The sequence below is a fragment of the Oncorhynchus mykiss genome, chromosome 15 (assembly GCF_013265735.2).
Source record: "Oncorhynchus mykiss isolate Arlee chromosome 15, USDA_OmykA_1.1, whole genome shotgun sequence".
NCBI lineage: Eukaryota > Metazoa > Chordata > Actinopteri > Salmoniformes > Salmonidae > Oncorhynchus > Oncorhynchus mykiss.
The window spans coordinates 60,675,040-60,696,801 of NC_048579.1; the positions used below are offsets into that span (position 1 = coordinate 60,675,040).

A 21,762-nucleotide genomic window follows, 5' to 3' on the forward strand; every position below is an offset into this window, starting at 1 on the left:
GAAGCACCATTGGATATCAGCCCGCCCACTTCTATAACAGAAGCACCATTGGATATCAGCCAGCCCACCCACTTCTATAACAGAAGCACCATTGGATATCAGCCAGCCCACCCACTTCTATAACAGAAGCACCATTGGATACCAGCCAGCCCGTACACTTCTATAAAAGAAGCACCATTGGATATCAGCCCGCCCACTTCTATAACAGAAGCACCATTGGATATCAGCCCGCCCACTTCTATAACAGAAGCACCATTGGATATCAGCCAGCCCAGCCACTTCAGCCATACTCAATATACTTCACAAACATGTACATTAGCACTGTTCCAGTGTGCAGCTCTTTTCGATAAGACCATTGTTTTAGATGAGGTGTGTGTCAAGTGATGGCCAATGGGCCAGGAGGGGTTCCCCGAGCTGGTCCACGGTATTCCATTGACAGTCAGGGATCAGAACATAACATGCAATGTGTAGGGATGAGAAAGCAGATTATGATCTCAGACGGTACAAAACTGGCTCTTCATTAAGCCATGCGTCATTTAGTGAAATATGAAAAAGACCTGGGCCCTGCCGTCACAGCACATTGTTGTATATTTCAGACTGATGTCATGCTCTCAGCCCTCCTCTGTACAGAGCAATGTGCCTGGTAGGTGACCCATGTCTACAAGCGTCAGGGAAGCAATTCAATGGCCATACTCCCCCATACCATTAAGATTCCTCATTCACCTCCTGAAAGACACAGGCCTATGTGAGTTGAAAAGGGAGACTTCGTTCAGGTCAAGCTCATGAACACGGCCTGATTTGCATTGAGAAGCCGAAGGATATGAACAAAAAGACACCAACGAAGGGAAAATCAAATGCCAAGATGTCAAAGAAGTTAAACATCCCTTCCTCAAACCTCAGCCTTTATTTTCTAACGTCATCCTATAGCCCGGAGAGAGCAACAGACCTTGGATAGTGTTCCATTGGCCCTTTACCCAATGGGAGGCAACTGGCTAGGTGTTAGTCATCAACTAAGCAGGGAGAGCTAGCTAGTTCACCTGGGACCGAGGGCACTCTAAAGAGGCAGCAGTCAGAGAACAATATGAGCAAGTCATTTTTTTTCCCTGCCAGAGACAATCTCACCACTCAGAGAGCCCAGACAGTATAATGAGGAATCAATAGCTGCTGCTTGTTATTCATTCAGGACAACACACTGTGCTCCAGGCTCAGACACAGCTGGAGGAGGGCTTTGCTGCTGACAGTTTGACAAAGACAAGCAATACTCAAGTCATTAAGATGGAGGGCATCTAGTATGGATTGCAGTCTTGCAAGTAAGTGTGTGCCGAGACGTGTATACAAAGGAACTAATATAGATTACAGTTAAGTGTGTTCACCGCTCAGAAGTGTCCGTTCTAAGAGCAGAGTCAATGAGTGTTTTTCTATTTGAAAGACTGCTGGTATTGTCAACTTTTCAGTCAGAAAACAAAATCAATGGATTACCACACAAAGAGAATAATATTAAGATTTTTTTATTTCAGTTCACAGCCTTTTCCTCACAACGATGCCAGAGAGAAAGCGTTTCGTATTTTGTTTTCATTGCATTGTAATTATTTGAAAGCAACCAAAAGAGGAAGGCAGCCATTTTGGAGAGCGTTGCAGTAGAAGCAGAGGAAGTTCTGAAATGCAGCAGAGCCGGCAGGTTAATCAAACCCAGAGAGCGAGAGGACGATCATTTCCCCGATCCACAGTTTGAACCCTAAACCCACCCATTCATCTAATAGAAAACAGACAGCGGCAACAAAGGATTGCAGACCAGAACATGTTCAAAACTCACTCAAAGGGAATATTATGCAATTCTAAATTGCATAATGGCCAATGTTGACATAATGCCATCACTACACAGCAATGTTTTAATAAGTAACAGATACATCAATTTTGTTTTTTTACATACATTTTGTAATGCCAACGTGGTGATTGGTCAAGGGGGTATTCACGCTATTATTATACGTTAGAGTAACCTTGGTCAATAATGTTTAGTGTGATATATTATCAGTAGAGGGTTACAGAGTGGGTAACCAATATTATTAGCAGCCTAAACAGGACCTACCCTCTCATACAGTACAAACCCCCCTAGTTGAAGCGCTGGACAGTTAGCCAGTCAGGTCTACAGAGAAGAGCTACAGCACACAGCCAGGGGAAAGAGGCCTCTTACTGGGCTAATAGAATATCTTTACAACCGTTCTCCATCTAGCACAACTGATGTTTGGAAGATGAATATAACCAAGTGGTCTTACAATATTGAAAACAGGCCACAAAATTGAACACTATTGAATGTCTCCATTTTTTCTGCCAACATCTTTGTGAAAGGAGTGCACACAGGACTTGAGAGCGATCATATTTAAGCGCTAAGCTCTATAAATTTTTACATTGCATCCTTGTGTGTTCAGGGAAGGTCCAAGTCTGGGTGCTTTTCCCCTCGGTGTTTGGTCCCTAAGGGAGACATGATTGACAAGTCCATCTAGTCAATGGCTACTGAAGAGGCAAGAAGAGAGAATCCCTACAACTTTAAAAAACAAAAAGGGAAATCCAAAAAACACAGACAAAGCAGTGCTAAAGACAGAGGTCGGGGGAAGGGGTGTGTCCATCTTGTCTGTCTGGGGGACCACTGCTGCATCCGTCCGTCCCTTCTAGGCTCCGGTCTCACTTGAGGAGAGCCTTGATGGCGTCGGTCTCTGCGGCTTCGAAGGCGCTCTGGCCGTCCGGTCCTTTCCGCTCCTTGTCGGCTCCCTGGAGGAAGAGAGAGACATGACAGGGAGACATTATGACCTGAGCAGAGCATCAAGGCCTCAACCTCAGTGTGAACCCACTCTCTCAAAATTAACTGACAGGCCAAGGTTAGAGTCAGTGTTCACCCTACACCCCCATCTAGCCCTCTACCGAAGGCCACAGGTTCAGCCCATCAGTAATGCTCTGTGAGAGTGTGGGCCAACCTGCCTGTCCCCCTCAACCCACTCTGACGATGTCGTGTCTCTCACCCTCCCCAAGTGCATTCAAAAGGACCGGCAAAGCACTGCGCAGAATCACTGATTAACTAATCACCTAGCATCCCAAACATTAAAGGTTCAAGATGAGCAAAGCTGTGGAGTGCCCTGCTCTGGCAGATTCACTCTAACACAATGTTTCACACACATTTCAGAACAAGACAGTGAAGGTGAATGAGGGTGAAGGGAATGCAGCAAGGGCTGTAAATAACGGACAAAGGGGGATAAAACTGACGAGTGGTCGAGCATTACCAGACCAACAACTTTAATGGAAAACTTTAGCCTCGCCAACTTTAGCCTCTTAGCGGGGGCTTACGGAGCCCGGGCCGAGAACACGCAATTGAGTGGAAAAGCCTGACCCACTTTGAGTGCCAGGCAGAAAGTGTGTGTGAGATATATAGATATACACACGGTTAAAGTCAGAAGTTTACATACAAATAGGGTGGAGTCAATAAAACTCATTTTCAACCACAACCACCAGTTTTGGCAAGTCGGGTTAGGACATCTACTTGGTGAGATAAACAATTGTTGGAAAAATTATTTGTGTGTTTAGACAGATTATTTCACGATCACAATTCTAGTGGGTCAGAAGTTTACATACACCAAGTTGACTATGCCTTTAAACAGGTTGGGAAATTCCAGAAAATAATGTCATGGCTATAAAAGCTTCTGATAGGCTAATTGACATAATTTGAGTCAATTGGAGGTATACCTGTGGATGTATTTCAAGGACTACCTTCAAACTTAGTGCCTCTTTGCTTGACATCATGGGAAAATCAAAACAAAAAAAACCTGCCAAGACCTGAAGACCTCCACAAGTCTGGTTCATCCTTTGGAGCAAATTAAAAATGCCTTAAGGTACCACGTTCATCTGTACAAACAATAGTACGCAAGTATAAATACCATGGGACCACGCAGCCGTCATACCACTCAGGAAGGAGACGCGTTCTGTCTCCTAGAAATGAATGTACTTAGGTGCGAAAAGTGCAAATCAATCCCAGAACAGCAGCAAAGGACCTTGAAGATGTTGAAGGACACAGGTACAAAAGTATCTATATCCACAGTAAAATGAGTACGATAGCGATATAACCTGAAAGGCCGCTCAGCAAGGAAGAAGCCACTGCTCCAAAACCCCCATAAAGCCAGACTACGGTTTGCAACTGCACATGGGGACAAAGATTGTACTTTTTGGAGAAATGTCCTCTGGTCTGATGAAACAAAAATTTAACCGTTTGGCCATAATGACCATCGTTATGTTTGGAGGAAAAATGGGAGGCTTGCAAGCCAAAGGAACACCATCCCAACAGTGAGGCACAGGGGTGACAGCATCATGTTGTGGGGGTGTATTGCTGCAGGAGGGACTGGTGCACTTCACAAAATAGATGGCATCATGAGGTAGGAAAATGATGTGAATATATTGAAGCAACATCTCAAGACATCACAAGTTAAAGCTTGGTCGCAATTGGGTCTTCCAAATGGATAATGACCCAAAGCATACTTCCAAAGTTGTGGCAAAATGGCTTAAGGGCAACAAAGCCAAGGTATTGGAATGGCCATCACAAAGCCCCGACCTCAATCCTACAGAAAATTTGTGGGCAGAACTGAAAAAGCGTGTGTGAGCAAGGAGGCCTACAAAACCTGACTCAGTTACACCAGCTCTGTCAGGAGGAATGGGCCAAAATTCACCCAACTTATTGTGGCAAGCTTGTGGGAGGCTCCCCAAAACGTTTGACCCATGTTAAGGCAATGCTACCATATACTAATTGAGTGTATGTAAACTTCTGACCCACTGGGAATGTGATGAAAGAAGTAAAAGCTGAAATAAAATAATTCTCCACTACAATTCTGACATTTCATATTCTTAAAATAAAGTGGTGATCCTAACTGACCTAAGACAGGGAATTTTTACTAGGATTAAATGTCAAGAATTGTGAAAAACTGAGTTTACATACACCTTAGCCAAATATATTTAAACTTCAACTGTATATATGCATGTGTGTCAGCAAAAGAGGGTAATTGTGTGTTCGTGAGAGAGAGGTTGTGTTTGAGTGAGTGTGTGCTGCCAAAAGGGGCATCGGAGCAGGCACGGGCTACAGAGATTAAACAGGACTGATGGATACCCTCTTCGATAGGAATCTCTAAATTGGGGGGGGGGGGGGGGGGGGGGCTACATTTAAGAGTTTATTTGCATCTAGCAACACAGTTTACATTGTTCTGATCCAACTTTGTGAAGAAAAAAAACAAGTTTTATTTTCAATGACGACCTGGCTTAGTGAGATTGTATGGGTTTCAACTAGAGGTCGACCGATTCATCGGAATGGCCGATTAATTAACGCCGATTTCAGGTTTCTTTTTTTTTGCACCTTTATTTAACTAGGCCTAGGAACGGTGGGTTAACTGCCTTGTTCAGGGGCAGAATGACAGATTTTTACCTTGTCAGCTCGGGGATTCAATCTTGCAACCTTACGGTTAACTAGTCCAACACTAACCACCTGCCTCACGAGGAGCCCGCCTGTTACGCAAATGCAGTAAGAAGCCAAGGTAAGTTGCTAGCTAGCATTAAACTTATCTTATAAAAAACAACCAATCATGAATTTCTTTTAACTAGGAAAATTGTGTCACTTCTCTTGCAACAGAGTCAGGGTATATGCAGCAGTTTGGGCCACCTGGCTCGTTGCGAAGTGTGTGAAGACTATTTCTTCCTAGCAAAGACAGCCAACTTCGCCAAACTGGGGTGATTTAACAACAGGACATTTGCGGAAAAAAAGCACAATCGTTGCACGACTGTACCTAACCATTAACACATCAATGCCTTTCTTAAAATCAATACACAGAAGTTTATATTTTTAAACCTGCATATTTAGCAAAATGAAATCCAGGTTAGCAGGTAATATTAACCAGGTGAAGTAGAGTCAGTGTATATGCAACAGTTTGGGCCGCCTAATTTGCCAGAATTTTACGTAATTATGACATAACATTGAAGGTTGTGCAATGTAACAGGGATATTTAGACTTATGGATGCCACCCGTTAGATAAAACACGGAACGGTTCCGTATTTCACTGAAAAAATTAAATGTTTTGTTTGAGATGATAGGTCATTAATATCGTCGAATACGGAAACTAAGACTCGTATTTCTGTGTGTTATGTTATAATTAAGTCTATGGATTTGAGCAGTGGTAGGCACCAGCAGGCTCGTAAGCATTCATTCAAACAGCACTTTAGTGCGTTTTGCCAGCAGCTCTTCGCAATGCTTCAAGCATTACGCTGTTTAATGATTTCAAGCCTATCAACGCCCAAGATTAGGCTGGTGTAAGCGATGTGAAATGGCTAGCTAGTTAGCAGGGTGCGCGCTAACAGCATTTCAAATGTCACTCGCTCTGAGACTTGGAGTAGTTGTTCCCCTTGCTCTGCATGGGTAACGCTGCTTCGAGGGTGGCTGTTGTCGATGTGTTCCTGGTTCGAGCCCAGGTAGGAGTGAGGAGCGGGACGAAAGCTATACTGTTACACTGGCAATACTAAAGTGCCTATAAGAATATCCAATAGTCAAAGGTATATGAAATACAAATCGTATAGAGGGAAATAGTCCTATAATTCCTATAATAACTACAACCTAAAACTTCTTACCTGGGAATATTGAAGACTCATGTTAAAAGGAACCACCAGCTTTCATATGTTCTCATGTTCTGAGCAAGGAATTTAAACGTTAGCTTTCTTACATGGCACATATTGCACTTTTACTTTCTTCTCCAACACTTTGTTTTTGCATTATTTCAACCAAATTGAACATGTTTCATTATTTATTTGAGGCTAAATTGATTTTATTGATGTATTATATTAAGGTAAAATAAGTGTTCATTCAGTATTGTTGTACTTGTCATTATTACAAAAAATCATAATAAAATAGGCCGATTAATCGGTATCGTTTTTTTTTGTTCCTCCAATGTTCGGTATTGGCGTTGAAAAAACATCAAATCAGTCAACATTGGTCCTATTATGAAACTATCACTAAAGAAATGTAACATGGTTAAACAAACCATCAATCTGCAGATAAGTAGTGAGAGAGAACGAGCGAAACCTCAACATCTGTAGTTGGATGGTATGTTCGTGAGGCATCTTGTGACCAAGCCTGGTGTTCTCCATGGTCATCGTGTTCTCAGCTCTAGTGGGCTGACGGCAAAGAGAACGAGGAGGAAGAGGAGGCGGAGGCTCTCTAGCTCAGGGGAAGTCATTAGCTAGCAGCTGATACCGGCGGAGGAGGACGGAGGGCCCAGACGTAGCAGTACTCCACAGGCCTCATTTACACAACAGCACCACTTCACCCCCTGACGCTCACCTCAACAAGACTCCTAGTCAACAACCTGGGAGAAGGTTGTGCTACCTACGTACAGGAGACTCCCAGCACCATCTAATGAGCATTCCCTGACTCATTTAACTGGAGCTAGCGAGTTGTATTGTCCAGTGAAGACCAACTCGTATTGGCTTACACCGACACGGCTTCTCACTCTCCCTGGGCTCTACTAAGAGGGGGGAGAGCCTCCTCCTCCCCCCCATCCCTCAAGTCTACAGTTGTCATCTTATCTACCATGGACATCCACCGGTCTCCACTTAGAATAATGAGCTAGTCTAAAATGGGAATACTGACAGTAAACACTGACGGTCCAAACATCCACCCAGGAAGAGATTGAGGCTGTAACAAGTTTTTTTATTTAACCTTTAACTAGGCAAGTCAGTTAACAACACATTTTTAATTTACAAATGATGGCCTACCCCGGACGACGCTGGGTCAATTGTGCGCCGCACTATGGGACTCCCAATCACAGCCGGACGTGATACAGGCTGAACTAAGCGAGATGTATGCTAGCCCTAATGAATAAGAGTGACCCAGTCAAATAGAGAGCGCAGCATCCTGGAGTGATAGAGCCAAACACCACGGTGTGTGTGACGTGCAGTAAGTAGTAATAGGGGTTTAGGCAAGACTGCCACTCGGCCGAGGTGTCCATTAAGTCTTCATTATGCCATTGAGTGGAAATGACAGACTGCCCATGCATTTACAGGCCCTCAGACCTCCTCCACTCAGGATTGGTTATAAAATGTGATGCTTACAGGAGTCCATCGACCCGCCCACCCCAGTCAAGCGGCTGGGGGCCGTTCACAGCACATATTTTACATGGCCTTGAACGAGGGAGAAGAGGAAAGAAAGGAGAGATCTGTATGGGGATGGAGAAAGACTTTTGTTGGCTGCACTGTGCTCAAAGAAGTGGGAAAAGATAGGACGGCTGTTTGACCAAAACACAAGCATGGTGCTGATGGCTGAAACAGGACAAGGAGGGGGTGCTGTACTGTAAGACAATGGGGGTGCTGTACTGTAAGGCAGTGAGGGTGAGGCTGTACTGCAAGACAACAGTGAGGGTGAGGGGGATGCTGTACTGTAAGACAACAGTGAGGGTGAGGCTGTACTGTAAGACAACAGTGAGGGTGAGGGGGATGCTGTACTGTAAGACAACAGTGAGGGGAATGCTGTACTGTAAGACAACAGTGAGGGTGAGGGGGATGTTGTACTGTAACATTTACCAGGCGCTCTTATCCAGAGCTACTTCCAGTAGTGAGTGCATACATTTTCAGAGGTCCCCCGTGGGAATTGAACCCACAAGCGCCATGCTCTACCAACTGAGCTACACGGGAACCACTATAAGACTGAAACGGTAGTACTAATAAATATAAACACACACACACACACACACAGTGGTCCACAACAATCCACTTCTGGCATCTATTGGCGAGCACATAAAAAAGTATCTTGGCTGGTTAGCTTTTGGGACTAAACATCGTCCTGAGAGAAGCTTAATAGCATCCATGACAGTACGAGCACGTCTCACTCCCCCCAGTCCTCCCCCCTTATAGCTAGCAACATGCCCATAGTGGTGTACAGAAGGCTACATTTAGACAGGGAGGAAATAGTAGGATTGTGCAGACTACCAACTAATTTCCTGTTACCCAGCCCACCCTTTATCCAAGTGATAAATCCATCACGACACATTCTTCACTCTGCGGTGCCCATAGACAATCACTTTCCCTGGCTTGCCTAGCAGTGTAGACTGGGGCCTGATCAGGAGAATGTAACGTTACAGAACATTCTTCTGTAGAAAGAAAAGGTATGACGTAGAACAGATGATTGCCAGAGAATGAGTAGAGCTGACACGGTTCCTTATTCCATCTGAAAAGTTTAACGTCACTGAATACACCCCAGGTCTAATGCAGCTAGGAGACTAGAAAAGGCAAGCCTGAATAATATCATACTCCTGACCCAAGGGCTGAAGTCAACAGTCCACTGTTAAGAGTGTGGTCTATGGTGGGATGGGCTGAGAGTGGCTGAGGGTTGGGATTGAAGAGCTTATGTTTAGTAATGTATTTTTGACTGCTTTATATACAAGTACAGTGTATGTAAAATGTATGTATGTATATGTAGCAGTAAAGCGGTATAAAAAAAAATTGTAGATTTGTCCGACAAAGGGGGGGGGGGGTGAAGTCGATGGGCTAATAAGAATCATTTTAAAACGAGTGGAAGTTGTTTAGGGAGGTCTTCAGTGTTGATTCATAATTAATAAGCCTTGTGTTGTTCGGTAGCCGTCTCTCTGGCCTGTAGTCAAGCTAGCAACTCTCCTTCCCTCAGCCTGCCAGCTGGTTAGGGTCAGACAGGGTTAACAGGCCTTCGATAATGCAGGAATCCACCTGGGGGCAGTCAGAGGTCAGCTCAGGGGCACACTTCCAAGACTATCAAGCATTTTGTACAGAATGAATACTTGAGTTATCATGAAACATACATCCTGGTAGTAGTGGACTACCGATGCAGTATCAGATTCCTCTGAATGTTTCTTAAAGCTGAATAAACGAGCGGACATGAATCAATGAGTAGACATTCAAGCACTGGCCTGCTGTTGCTCTTGTAATAACAGCGTGGGTAAAGAGAGGGCCAGAGAGAAAGTGCTTCAGAGCTCCATTCCTGCTGCTTCTGGCTGAAAGGCGCCATCAGGCTGCTGTGGTGTGGAGCGGCGACTCATATCTCCTTGCACTCCGCTTCGGGACTAACCCCTGATGATGAGCCCTTGGCTGGTGGCGACCCGGGCCTGCCTTCGCCTGATGACAAATGCCACATTCTCATATTTGCCTGAAGGGGTTTCAATTGCTGATGCATGGCGCTCAGACTATCCACTCCCTACGAGGTGATCTGGTTCAATCTATATATATATATATATATATACACACACACAGTGCCTTGCGAAAGTATTCGGCCCCCTTGAACTTTTTCGACCTTTTGCCACATTTCAGGCTTCAAACATAAAGATATAACTGTATTTTTTTGAAAAATCAACAAGTGGGACACAATCATGAAGTGGAACGACATTTATTGGATATTTCAAACTTTTTTTAACAAATCAAAAACTGAAAAATTGGGCGTGCAAAATTATTCAGCCCCTTTACTTTCAGTGCAGCAAACTCTCTCCAGAAGTTCAGTGAGGATCTCTGAATGATCCAATGTTGACCTAAATGACTAATGATGATAAATACAATCCACCTGTGTGTAATCATTAGTCATTTAGGTCAACATTGGATCATTCAGAGATCCTCACTGAACTTCTGGAGAGAGTTTGCTTCACTGAAAGTAAAGGGGCTGAATAATTTTGCACGCCCAATTTTTCAGTTTTTGATTTGTTAAAAAAAGTTTGAAATATCCAATAAATGTCGTTCCACTTCATGATTGTGTCCCACTTGTTGATTTTTCAAAAAAATACAGTTATATCTTTATGTTTGAAGCCTGAAATGTGGCAAAAGGTCGCAAAGTTCAAGGGGGCCAAATACTTTCGCAAGGCACTGTATATACACACACATCTCTCCCTCTGTCTCTTCATGCATCATAACTGTGTCCTCTCCATAAGAGGTGTCCACTCCCAGTAATGTTGGTGCCGGGCGATTTACGTAGAGGGTCATGTCCGTAGGATGCAAAGAGGGGCGCCACTTGGAGGTTGGACACAGGCAAGTGGCACGGGTAAGTCCCTTAACTGCTGTGGCGCTAGCTCACTCGGTGAGTGAGGACCGCCTATTTAACTCCCGGAGAAGCGTGGCACGGTGCTTTCGTGTACCCGCCTCATGTAGCCTGGCTGGGAGAAGACAGATGCTTACCCACTGGAAATATTAGCCTGTTGGTTTCCACTGTCACATTCAAAAACACAAACTCAATCCATCCATGTACAAATGCTGAGGCATATGTGTGTGTGAATATATATATATATGTATCTGGGATTCTCTGCCTCTAACCCTATTACAGGGGCTGAGTCACTGGCTTACTGGTGTTCTTCCAAGCCGTCCATAGGAGGGGTGCGTCACTGGAGTGGGTTGAGTCACTGACGTGGTCTTCCTGTCTGGGTTGGTGCCACCCCCTTGGGTTGTGCCGTGGCGGAGATCTTTGTGGGCTATACTCGGCCTTGTCTCAGGATGGTAAGTTGGTGGTTAAAGATAGCCCCCACACCACTAGAGGGTTATGCTTTGGCAAAGTGGGTGGGGTTATATCCTGAAATGAAATATTCTTCTCTTATTAAATACTTTTTTCTTTACATAGTTGAATGTGATGACAACAAAATCACACAAATTATCAATGCAAATCAAATTTATCAACCCATGGAGGTCTGGATTTGGAGTCACACTCAAAATTAAAGTGGAAAACCACACTACAGGCTGATCCAACTTTGATGTCATGTCCTTAAAACAAGTCAAAATGAGGTTCAGTAGTGTGTGTGGCCTCCACGTGCCTGTATGACCTCCCCACAACGCCTGGGCATGCTCCTGATAAGGTGGCGGATGGTCTCCTGAGGGATCTCCTCCCAGACCTTGACTAAAGCATCCGCCAACTCCTGGACAGTCTGTGGTGCAATGTGGCGTTGGTGGATGGAGCGAGACATGATGTCCCAGATGTGCTCAATTGGATTCAGGTCTGGGGAACGGGCGGGCCAGTCCATAGCAGCAATGCCTTCCTCTTGCAGGAACTGCTGACACACTCCAGCCACATGAGGTCTAGCATTGTCTTGCATTAGGAGGAACCCACAGCCAACCGCACCAGCATATGGTCTCACAAGGGGTCTGAGGATCTCATCTCGGTACCTAATGGCAGTCAGGCTATCTCTGGCGAGCACATGGAGGGCCACCCCACACCATAACTGACCCTCCGCCAAACCGGTCATGCTGGAGGATGTTGCAGGCAGCAGAACGTTCTCCACGGCGTCTCCAGACTGTCACGTCTGTCACATGTGCTCAGTGTGAACCTGCTTTCATCTGTGAAGAGCACAGGTCGCCAGTGGCGAATTTGCCAATCTTGGTGTTCTCTGGCAAATGAAAAACGTCCTGCACGGTGTTGGGCTGTAAGCACAACCCCCACCTGTGGACGTCGGGCCCTCATACCACCCTCATGGAGTCTGTTTCTGACCGTTTGAGCAGACACATGCACATTTGTGGCCTGCTGGAGGTCATTTTGAAGTGCTCTGGCAGTGCTCCTCCTGCTACTCCTTGCACAAAGGCGGAGGTAGCGGTCCTGCTGCTGGGTTGTTGCCCTCCTACGGCCTCCTCCACATCTCCTGATGTACTGGCCTGTCTCCTGGTAGCGCCTTCATGCTCTGGACACTACGCTGACAGACACAGCAAACCTTCTTGCCACAGCTCGCATTGATGTGCCATCCTGGATGAGCTGCACTACCTGAGCCACTTGTGTGGGTTGTAGACTCCGTCTCATGCTACCACTAGAGTGAAAGCACCGCCAGCATTCAAAAGTGACAAAAACATCAGCCAGGAAGCATAGGAACTGAGAAGTGGTCTGTGGTCCCCACCTGCAGAACCACTCCTTTATTGGGGGGTGTCTTGCTAATTGCCTATAATTTCCACCTGTTGTCTATTCCATTTGCACAACAGCATGTGAAATGTATTGTCAATCAGTGTTGCTTCCTAAGTGGACAGTTTGATTTCACAGAAGTGTGATTGACTTGGAGTTACATTGTGTTGTTTAAGTGTATATACATACGCACACACACCTATATATACACACACGTTTTATGAAAGCAATTTGTAATTGTACTGACATAAAAAAGGCACATTCACGAGGTAACGAAATGTCCATATTGTGCGTCTACCCTTTGTGCTGTGCAGCTACGAGTGAGGGAGGGGGGGTTGCATCCATTTCACAGCAGTTTGGCACGTTTTCAGAGGGAGGCAGGGAGAGGGGGAGGGGGAGAGAGAGAGGGGGAGAGAGAGAGAGGGGGAGAGAGAGAGGAAAGTGATATAAGCCTCCATAGGGCTTACTATTAGAGAACAGAGACATCTGTAATTTCTATGTGGCTGCACCACAGGTACCTCACTGAGTCGGCACGCCATGATAGCAGCTGGGAAAACGTGAGCTGAATGAAAACACCACACAGTGAGTGACTGACTCCTCCACAAGGCAGTGCCCAAATCATGTCCTGTATGCACACAGTTCTGCATCAAACAAACAGGGTCTGAAAATCACTGCTCTACGACTGCACTGTGATGGTAGTTACTGGGTACTATGCGTAAGATGTTTTTAATAATTCACCGCTCAAAGAACGCATCTGATTGTATGAATCCAAAATGGCTGCATTACAGGACTGTAAATGCAGCTCCTTGGTGTCCAGGAGAAGTGTTGGCACCGCACCACCACTCCTAACTACAGAGGTGTCATATTCAGCCACTGGATTATCATCATCATCTCAGTGTTCCAGAGCTGAGCGAGAGGTGTGTGTGTGTGGAGCTAGCTAGTGGGATAGGAACAAACAGCAGCAGTGCTGTGTGATGAGGTCTGGGAACATTCCAGCTCCCTCCACACAGAACAGAAGGTTTGGGCAGGCAGGACCAGACAGTCACTGAACATTCAGCCTTCATTGTAGTCCTTTGTCATACAGGAGTTCCTCTCAGCAGCAGTTACAAATCACATAACTTCCAACACAGAAATGGCTCTGACGAGGGTAAAGACAGCTCTGTGCATGTGTGTGCGGCGTTACCTTTTCTAACAGGATCTTGACACAGGTCAGGTGACCCTCGTACGTTGCAGAGAGCAGGGGAGTGATACCATGTTTGTCTGGGGCCTGTGGGAGACCAAAGAAAGTGTGAGAAAAAGAGAGTGGGCGGGTTTGGCGTGGCGTGGACAGGCGCCATACATCAGCAGACCAGTCGTCCCTGCCTCCAACACAAGGGCACTCTTGTTATCAGAGGAAATAACTCAGAGGGAGCGCTTTTATTTCTCTCCTTATCACATCAATGAATAATAAAGGAAACCCACTCTGCCACTATTTATCTCCCCTGTTTCAGGAGCCCTGGCTGGGGCCCCTTATCTGAAGGGACTGGGGAAGAGAGACAGAGTTACACATTCTGTGTGTGTGTGTGTGTGTGTGTGTGTGTGTGTGTGTGTGTGTGTGTTAGTGATAAAAGACTAGATGAAGCAAAATGGTGTAACAGCCAGACTGATGGATGTTGGAGGGAACGACAAGTGTGTTGATCAGACCATGAGGCAGCTAAGGGAGGTTGGGAGGGGACATGGCTCTACAGACTGTGTGCAGTGAGAGTTGGGCCTAGTTAACAAGCCCTTCAAATTCACACAGGTACATTAAGGTCAGAACGTCCAGTTCTAGAAAGTATCGCCTGAACGGTCAACACGTGTCTGTGTGAAACTAACTATAACGTCTTGGGTCAGTGACACCCATAAGCACGTTCATTTTGTTGCATTATTGAGGGCCTGAGGGGATTGAGACCAAAGTACAGCTTTGAATAAGGTTAAGTATTTCTAATGATATTAAGAATAGTTGCACACCGAGGCTACCTAGAAAGATACTAGCGCAGAACTGTACAATACAATAAGGTCCCCTTCCCTAACTTGTAAATGCCACAACCATCACTCTACTCAATCCCATTGTAAAAGCAGATCGATTCCCTCCACTGCAGTGTGGTAATGGGTACAGGCTCAGGGGAGCTTTCTGACAGACTGTGGTCAGTTAGTCTTTGCTGCTCTGAGGGAATTGATGGGGGAGATGGCTTCAGGAGAATGACAAGTCCCTTATAAAAACAGGAATCCCATTGGTCCAAATATAAATCTTAACCACTCTCTACAGGTCTGAACAACACTAGTAGTTAAGTCATGTCAGTCTGCGTCGTTTTTTATTTATTTAACTAGGCAAGTCGGTTAAGAACAAATTCTTATTTTCAATGACGGCCTAGGAACTGCCTTGTTCAGGGGCAGAACGACAGATTGTCAGCTCGGGGATTCGATCTAGCAACCTTTCGGTTACTGGCCCAACGCTCTAACTAGGCTACCTGCCGTCTCTGTCGTTACTACAGCATGTGGTTGACTATAGTGGAAGCATTGTAGGAGTGGATACAGAACAAGGGACTTGTTCTCTGGTACCATTCAATAAGCAAATTAATGCAAACACAGAATGGGAAAACGCATCATTCCTTCCTCCTTGGTCATCAGTAATAACTGATCTCTAACGTAAGCAGATCGGTGACAGAGAGGCCCACCACCACAGCCTTCTTCCATATCAGTACTAATAAAATGAAAAGGGACTGATTAGAATGCTGCTGTTAAATACTAATAATAGAGCAGTAGGACCTATATCAACAGCAGTATTCTAATAAGTGTATAACAGCAGTAGGACCTATATCGACAGTAGTATTCTAATAAGTGTATAACAGCAGTAGGACCTATATCGACAGCAGTATTCTAATAAGTGTATAACAGCAGTAGGACCTATATTGACAGCAGTAGGACCTATATCGACAGCAGTATTCTAATAAGTGTATAACAGCAGTAGGCCTATATAGACAGCAGTATTCTAATAAGTGTATAACAGCAGTAGGACCTATATCGACAGCAGTATTCTAATAGGGGTATAACAGCAGTAGGCCTATATAGACAGCAGTATTCTAATAAGTGTATAACAGCAGTAGGACCTATATCGACAGCAGTATTCTAATAAGTGTATAACAGCAGTAGGCCTATATAGACAGCAGTATTCTAATAAGTGTATAAAAGCAGTAGGCTTATATTGCTAGCAGTATTCCCACTAGCAGCTCTTACGTTGACATCTGCTCCCTTGGAGAGGAGGAACTCCAGCATCTCAGCCTGGCCACAGTCAGCAGCATAGTGCAGGGGCTTCCTGCCACCCTCCAGGGTCCTGTTCACATCCTCATCCTAAAATTTAAAAAAAAAACATGGTTAAGACACCATCACCGACACAACTTCCTCTCCTGTATTAAGGCTTGGTCACCCGCTTGCTAAAAAAGGAACAGAACTGTGTGCATGTCAGTACAGTAAGTGTTTAATACAATGGAAATCCCTTCTTGTGCCAGAAACCCCCCTCAGTTCAAAACACACAGAGACCGTCACACAATAACACCATACAAGACAACTCCTCCCAGAGTCTCCCTGCTGTGGTACTGCGAGGCCTCAAACTGTCAAGCCTGCAGGCGAGAGGAAAGGCAGGCTCTATAGCCACAGTCCATTGTGTGGAGCGGTGGGTAGTCCTGAAGAGACAACACTCATCACAGAGACCGGTCAGCGTTGTCAGTGCCATGTCATACCATAGCACCTTTCTCATTAGCTGGCTATGTGGCCTGAGGAAAGAAGACTGGAATGTATTCACCTGATAAGCATCCTGCTGTGCTGCATAAAACCAACCCATGTTAGCTTTGAATGACTTTCTAAAGTACCTGACTAGCAAAAGGACAGAAATGGATTCCCAGACAGCAGTTCTATAAGTCACCTATATGTTAGCTAGGAACTACGGTGTACCCATGAACATGAAACAGTACCTACTCGGACCTTGTGTGACAGAGATATATATTTTTACAGGAAGCAATAGTGTGATGGAGAGACACTGGAGCTGGGGTTGAGAGTGCATGGCTATCCTTCGTCTCTGTGTCAGTCTCCAGCAGACTCAGATTGTTTCACTTTAAAATGTATGCCAAACTAAAACCATTGATTTCAAAGTTTAACAAAATCATACAGCTCTATGCACAATGACTACTTCAAACAATTTCCACATTAAATTAAATTTACACTAACAAAAAAAACGATGCAAAGTCTGGTAACAGAATTACAGTAATATGTCCCTAAGTTACCAAACTTAGTTTATGCATAGTTCCTGTAAAATGTGTTTTTGTAAAATGTTCAGTGGAAATTGTTAAGAGTAGGCAAGTCCTTGTGCATAGAGTTGTATGGTTTGTCAAACTTTGAAATCAATGGTTTTTGTTTGAGTCTCCGCATAATTCCATTACCCCGGATCGGCCCTAAGGCAACGAGGCCATCAGGGGAAGGGTCAGGGTCTGGGCTAGTCTTTAGCTGTGCCGGCCGGGCGTGATAATCAATCTGGCTCAGAAGAGGTTAGAGACAGGCTTTGGATAATGCTCGCACCACTCACCTGCTCTCAAAAGCTTAGGCTAGACAGCACAGTGATCCAATGGATGCCGTTGCTGCAATTCATTGGATTTCTGAAGCTTGATAGGTCATAGCTCAGGTAAACGTAGCCTATGGTCAATCCATGTGTTGTAATCAGAGTTTACACGTTCCCCTCTACTCTCTCATGAGTTCGGCTAATGTAGCCTGGTTAGAAGGGTTCCTATTGGATAAACTGAGACAGCAGCTGCAGACGCTATTTGCCCTTTCTGCAGTTCAAATAAACTCAGCAAAAAAAGAAACGTCCTCTCACTGTCGACTGCGTTTATTTTAAGCAAATGCGTGTATGAACATAAGATTAAACAGACAAAATGAACAAGTTCCACGGACATGTGACTAACAGAAATGGAACAATGTGTCCCTGAACAAAGGGTGGGGGGGTCAAAATCAAGTCAGTATCTGGTGTGGCCATCAGCTGCATTAAGTACTGCAGTGCATCTCCTCATGGACTGCACCAGATTTGCAAGCCCTAGCCCTCACCCTTCGATCCAACAGGTCCCAGATGTGCTCAATGGGATTGAGATCTGGGCTCTTCGCTGGCCTTGGCAGAACACTGACATTCCTGTCTTGCAGGAAATCAAGCACAGAACGAGCAGTATGGCATTGTCATGCTGGAGGGTCATGTCAGGATGAGCCTGCGGGAAGGGTAGCACATTAGGGAGAAGGATGTCTTCCCTGTAATGCACAGCATTGAGATTGCCTGCAATGACAAGCTCAGTCCAATGATGCTGTGACACACCACCCCAGACCATGACGGACCCTCCACATCGATCTCGTCCAGAGTACAGGCCTCGGTGTAATGCTCATCCCTTCGACGATAAACGCGAATATGACCATGACCCCTTGTGAGACAAAACCGCAACTCATCAGTGAAGAGCACTTTTTGCCAGTCCTCTCTGGTCCAGCGACGGTGGGTTTGTGCCCATAGGCGACGTTGTTGCCGGTGATGTCTGGTGAGGACCTGCCTTACAACAGGCCTACAAGCCCTCAGTCCAGCCTCTCTCAGCCTATTGCGGACAGTCTGAGCACTGATGGAGGGATTGTGCTAAGCATGCCTAAGGCACGTTCACGCAGATGAGCAGGGACCCTGGGCATCTTTCTTTGTGTTTTTCAGAGTCAGAAGAAAGGCCTCTTTAGTGTCCTAAGTTTTCATAACTGTGACCTTAATTGCCTACAGTCTAAGCTGTTAGTGTCCTAAAGACCGTTCCACAGGTGCATGTTCATTAATTGTTTATGGTTCATTGAACAAGCATGGGAAACAGTGTTCAAACCCTTTACAGTGAAGATATTTTAGATTTTTTTTTTTTTACAGATTATCTTTGAAAGACAAGGTCCTGAAAAAGGGACGTTTCTTTTTTTGCTGAGTTTATGAATACATATGACAAACATAACTGCTTTCCCCAACAGTGACATGTGTAGGCAAACTGCTCTCGTCACTAGCTGTATGACTGGTTATATGCACCAATCACCCACAGAGCCCCACTGGTCTGCCTCTGGCATGCTCCCCTGTATCACAATTCGCCTGAAGGTCAAGGAAAACAGTGGGAAATGGACTCCACTCCATTTTACAACCAATCCAAGTGAATCCATTAGGCATGATGGAATCTCATCCCCGTTCTAATAGTTTTCAAATATTACCTCCAGGAGCTGGGTGACACGGGGCCTAATTTAAATGGTTTCATTAGGGTTGAGGGATAAGGGAAACCACAGTGGATCACAGTCTAATATCCACATGTACAGTATGAAGTGTCTAGGAGCTGCCTGCTTTTGAAAAAAATTTGGCAACGGGCAGAATTACCCATCCCTGCAATTGAATGGCCCATATCTGAAACATTTGCATCCTACTGCAACTTAATTGTAATCTGAGATGATTGGGCTGGATTTACACAGGCAGCCCAATTCTGATCTTTTGGTCAATTACTGGCAAAACATCTGATATGATTGGCCTTAGCACTAATTAGTGGCAAAAGATCAGAATTGGGTTGCCTGTGTAAACACAGCCTTTGAGATCAATATGAGTGCTTTATTAATGTTCTTGTTTGCCAAAATCAGTAAAGACTTATGAAATAGCCATACCTCTGACATTGATTAGACTCAATTACCAAAAGCTGAAAAGGAAAGCAGAGCCTAAATACTGACCACAAATGTTCAGGGCTAAGCTATTTCACAGGAGTTAGACCTACAGTTGAAGTCAGAAGTTTACATACACCTTAGCCAAATACATTTAAATTGTTTTCCCACCATTCCTGACATTTAATACTAGTAAGAATTACCCGTCTTAGGTTAGTTCGGGTCACCACTGTGAAATGTCAGAATAATAGGAGAGAGAATTATTTCAGCTTTTATTTCTTTCATCACATTCCCAGTGGTTCAGAAGTTTACATATACTTAACTTGTATTTGGTAGCATTGCCTTCAAATTGTTTAACTTGTGCCAAACGTTTTGGGTAGCCTTCCACAAGCTTCCCACACAATAAGTTGGGTGAATTTTGGCCCATTCCTCCTGACAGAGCTTGTGTAACTGAGTCAGGTTTTGTAGAGAGATCCTTGATGAAAACCTGCTCCAGAGCACTCAGGACCTCAGACTGGGGTGAAGGTTCACCTTCCAACAGAACAACAACCCTAGGCACACAGCCAATCTATTTCAAGGAGACGCCTACAAAAAAACTGCCACCATTGAAGTGTAATTCAAATATGATTAATTTAAGTTTCAGAGCCTATTTCATGTCTAGAATTGGACCAAAATAAGTTAGTGGCTAAAGATGACCAGTTTACAGACCAATAGCTAATGTGTCAGTGCTCTAAAAATTCTATTAGGTGTGGCCTGAATTAGTGAGCCTCAGTATGGAGGCTGAATTATAATAATAATTTGAACAGTTTCCCTGAACATCCTCATTCAAAGCAGACACGTAGTACGATTAGGCCTACTTAATGTTTTCAACACCATGAAGTTAGCAAGCCAGCCATCTAGATAGATCTGCCTTGCAACAAAGCTCTTTGACACCCGCCCACTTCACACTAGCTGTCACAACACGGACAAGTGGATCTGGCTATAGCTAGTTACAGACTGCTTGCTAAAACCAAGCATAACTGATTCTCAAGCAGGAGCCAACCATCTAGCTAAATAAGTAGTTTACGTTAGCTAGGTACTTGATATATATGTCAAGTACCTATAGCTAGCAAACGTATATATATATGCGCTTGTCTGCAGAAATTGTCATTCATTAGGCAATAGCAAACAGACACACCGATTAAATCAGATGACAAGTTGTTGCAGTAGGTTGTTGCAGTGGGGATGCAACGTAGCTAGCTAGCCATTTATCTATAGTATGGTAAATTACTTGGCTAGCGCTACCTATCCAATCTACCCAATATAGCTAGCGATTGTTACAAACGTTTGTAAACGCAAACCTTCTAGCTAGCTAACTACAATGAGTTTGTGATAGTTGAGTGAACGGATAGTTAGCTAATGTATGCATGCTAAGCTAGCTATGAAAGTTAGCTACCTAGCTAGCTAACCTTGCAACGCCATAGCTAGCTAACGACGTTTGCTAGCTATACAGACAAAACATAGCTAGCTATTGTTCGCTAGATAGCACACTTAGCAGGCTGATTTGCGAGTAGGTCATCTACAGTATATCGTACCTTCATTAAGGTCTTAACCTCGTCCAGGTCTCCATTTTTCAAGGCCCACATCAATTCTTTATCCCCCATTTTCTTGTGTTCAACAGTTCACTGCGGCTTCCCTGTTGAAAAAGGCAGCTGTCAAACTTCTCTCTAGGCAAGCAATGCTTGACAGATCTCTCAGTAGTAAAGGGAAAGACGTCTATAACACTTGCAGTGTTACATGAATTAAATAATTTTCCAAATTGAACACCTGGTACTTCTAGAGTGCAGGCAATTGTTAAAAAATAAAGTTTCAAAGAAAGGACAGTAGAGGAGGGGTCCGCCTTTCACTCGTGAAGCGTTTCCGATGCCGCACATCCGGAAGTTAACCCTTCAGTCGGCTTGCCAAAATCTAGTCAAAATTGTCTAGATCTAAACAATTAACTCTAAAAAAATAAGTTTAGGTTTAGGCATAATGTTATAAGTGTAGTTAAGATTATGTTCAAGATAAATTGTAGAAATGGGAGGGGTTTATGAATTTGTGGCTGTGGTAACTAGTGACGAACCGAGAACGCAGCTCTTCTTCGTGTGAATTTCCGCCTGACGATACGTTTTTTTCAGTATTGCAGT

The 21,762-nt window shown here is 44.6% G+C and overlaps 1 protein-coding gene across 2 annotated transcripts; it reads right to left on the reverse strand.

Moving 5' to 3' along the window:
- Positions 1–1,492: 1,492 nt before the first annotated feature.
- LOC110490487 (myotrophin) lies at positions 1,493–21,548 on the reverse strand. Of its 2 annotated transcripts, XM_036944877.1 has the most exons (5): positions 21,404–21,548; positions 21,172–21,272; positions 16,151–16,264; positions 14,079–14,162; positions 1,493–2,766 (listed from the first exon to the last, which is right to left on the reverse strand). In XM_036944877.1, exons 2-5 carry the CDS (start codon positions 21,238–21,240, stop codon positions 2,680–2,682), a joined length of 354 nt encoding a protein of 117 aa, XP_036800772.1. In that variant the 5' UTR covers positions 21,241–21,272; positions 21,404–21,548; the 3' UTR covers positions 1,493–2,679. The 2 variants fall into 2 exon arrangements, with proteins under 2 accessions (XP_036800772.1, XP_036800771.1); XM_036944876.1 differs by having other exon boundaries at positions 21,172–21,519.
- Between the last annotated feature and the right edge of the window lie 214 nt (positions 21,549–21,762).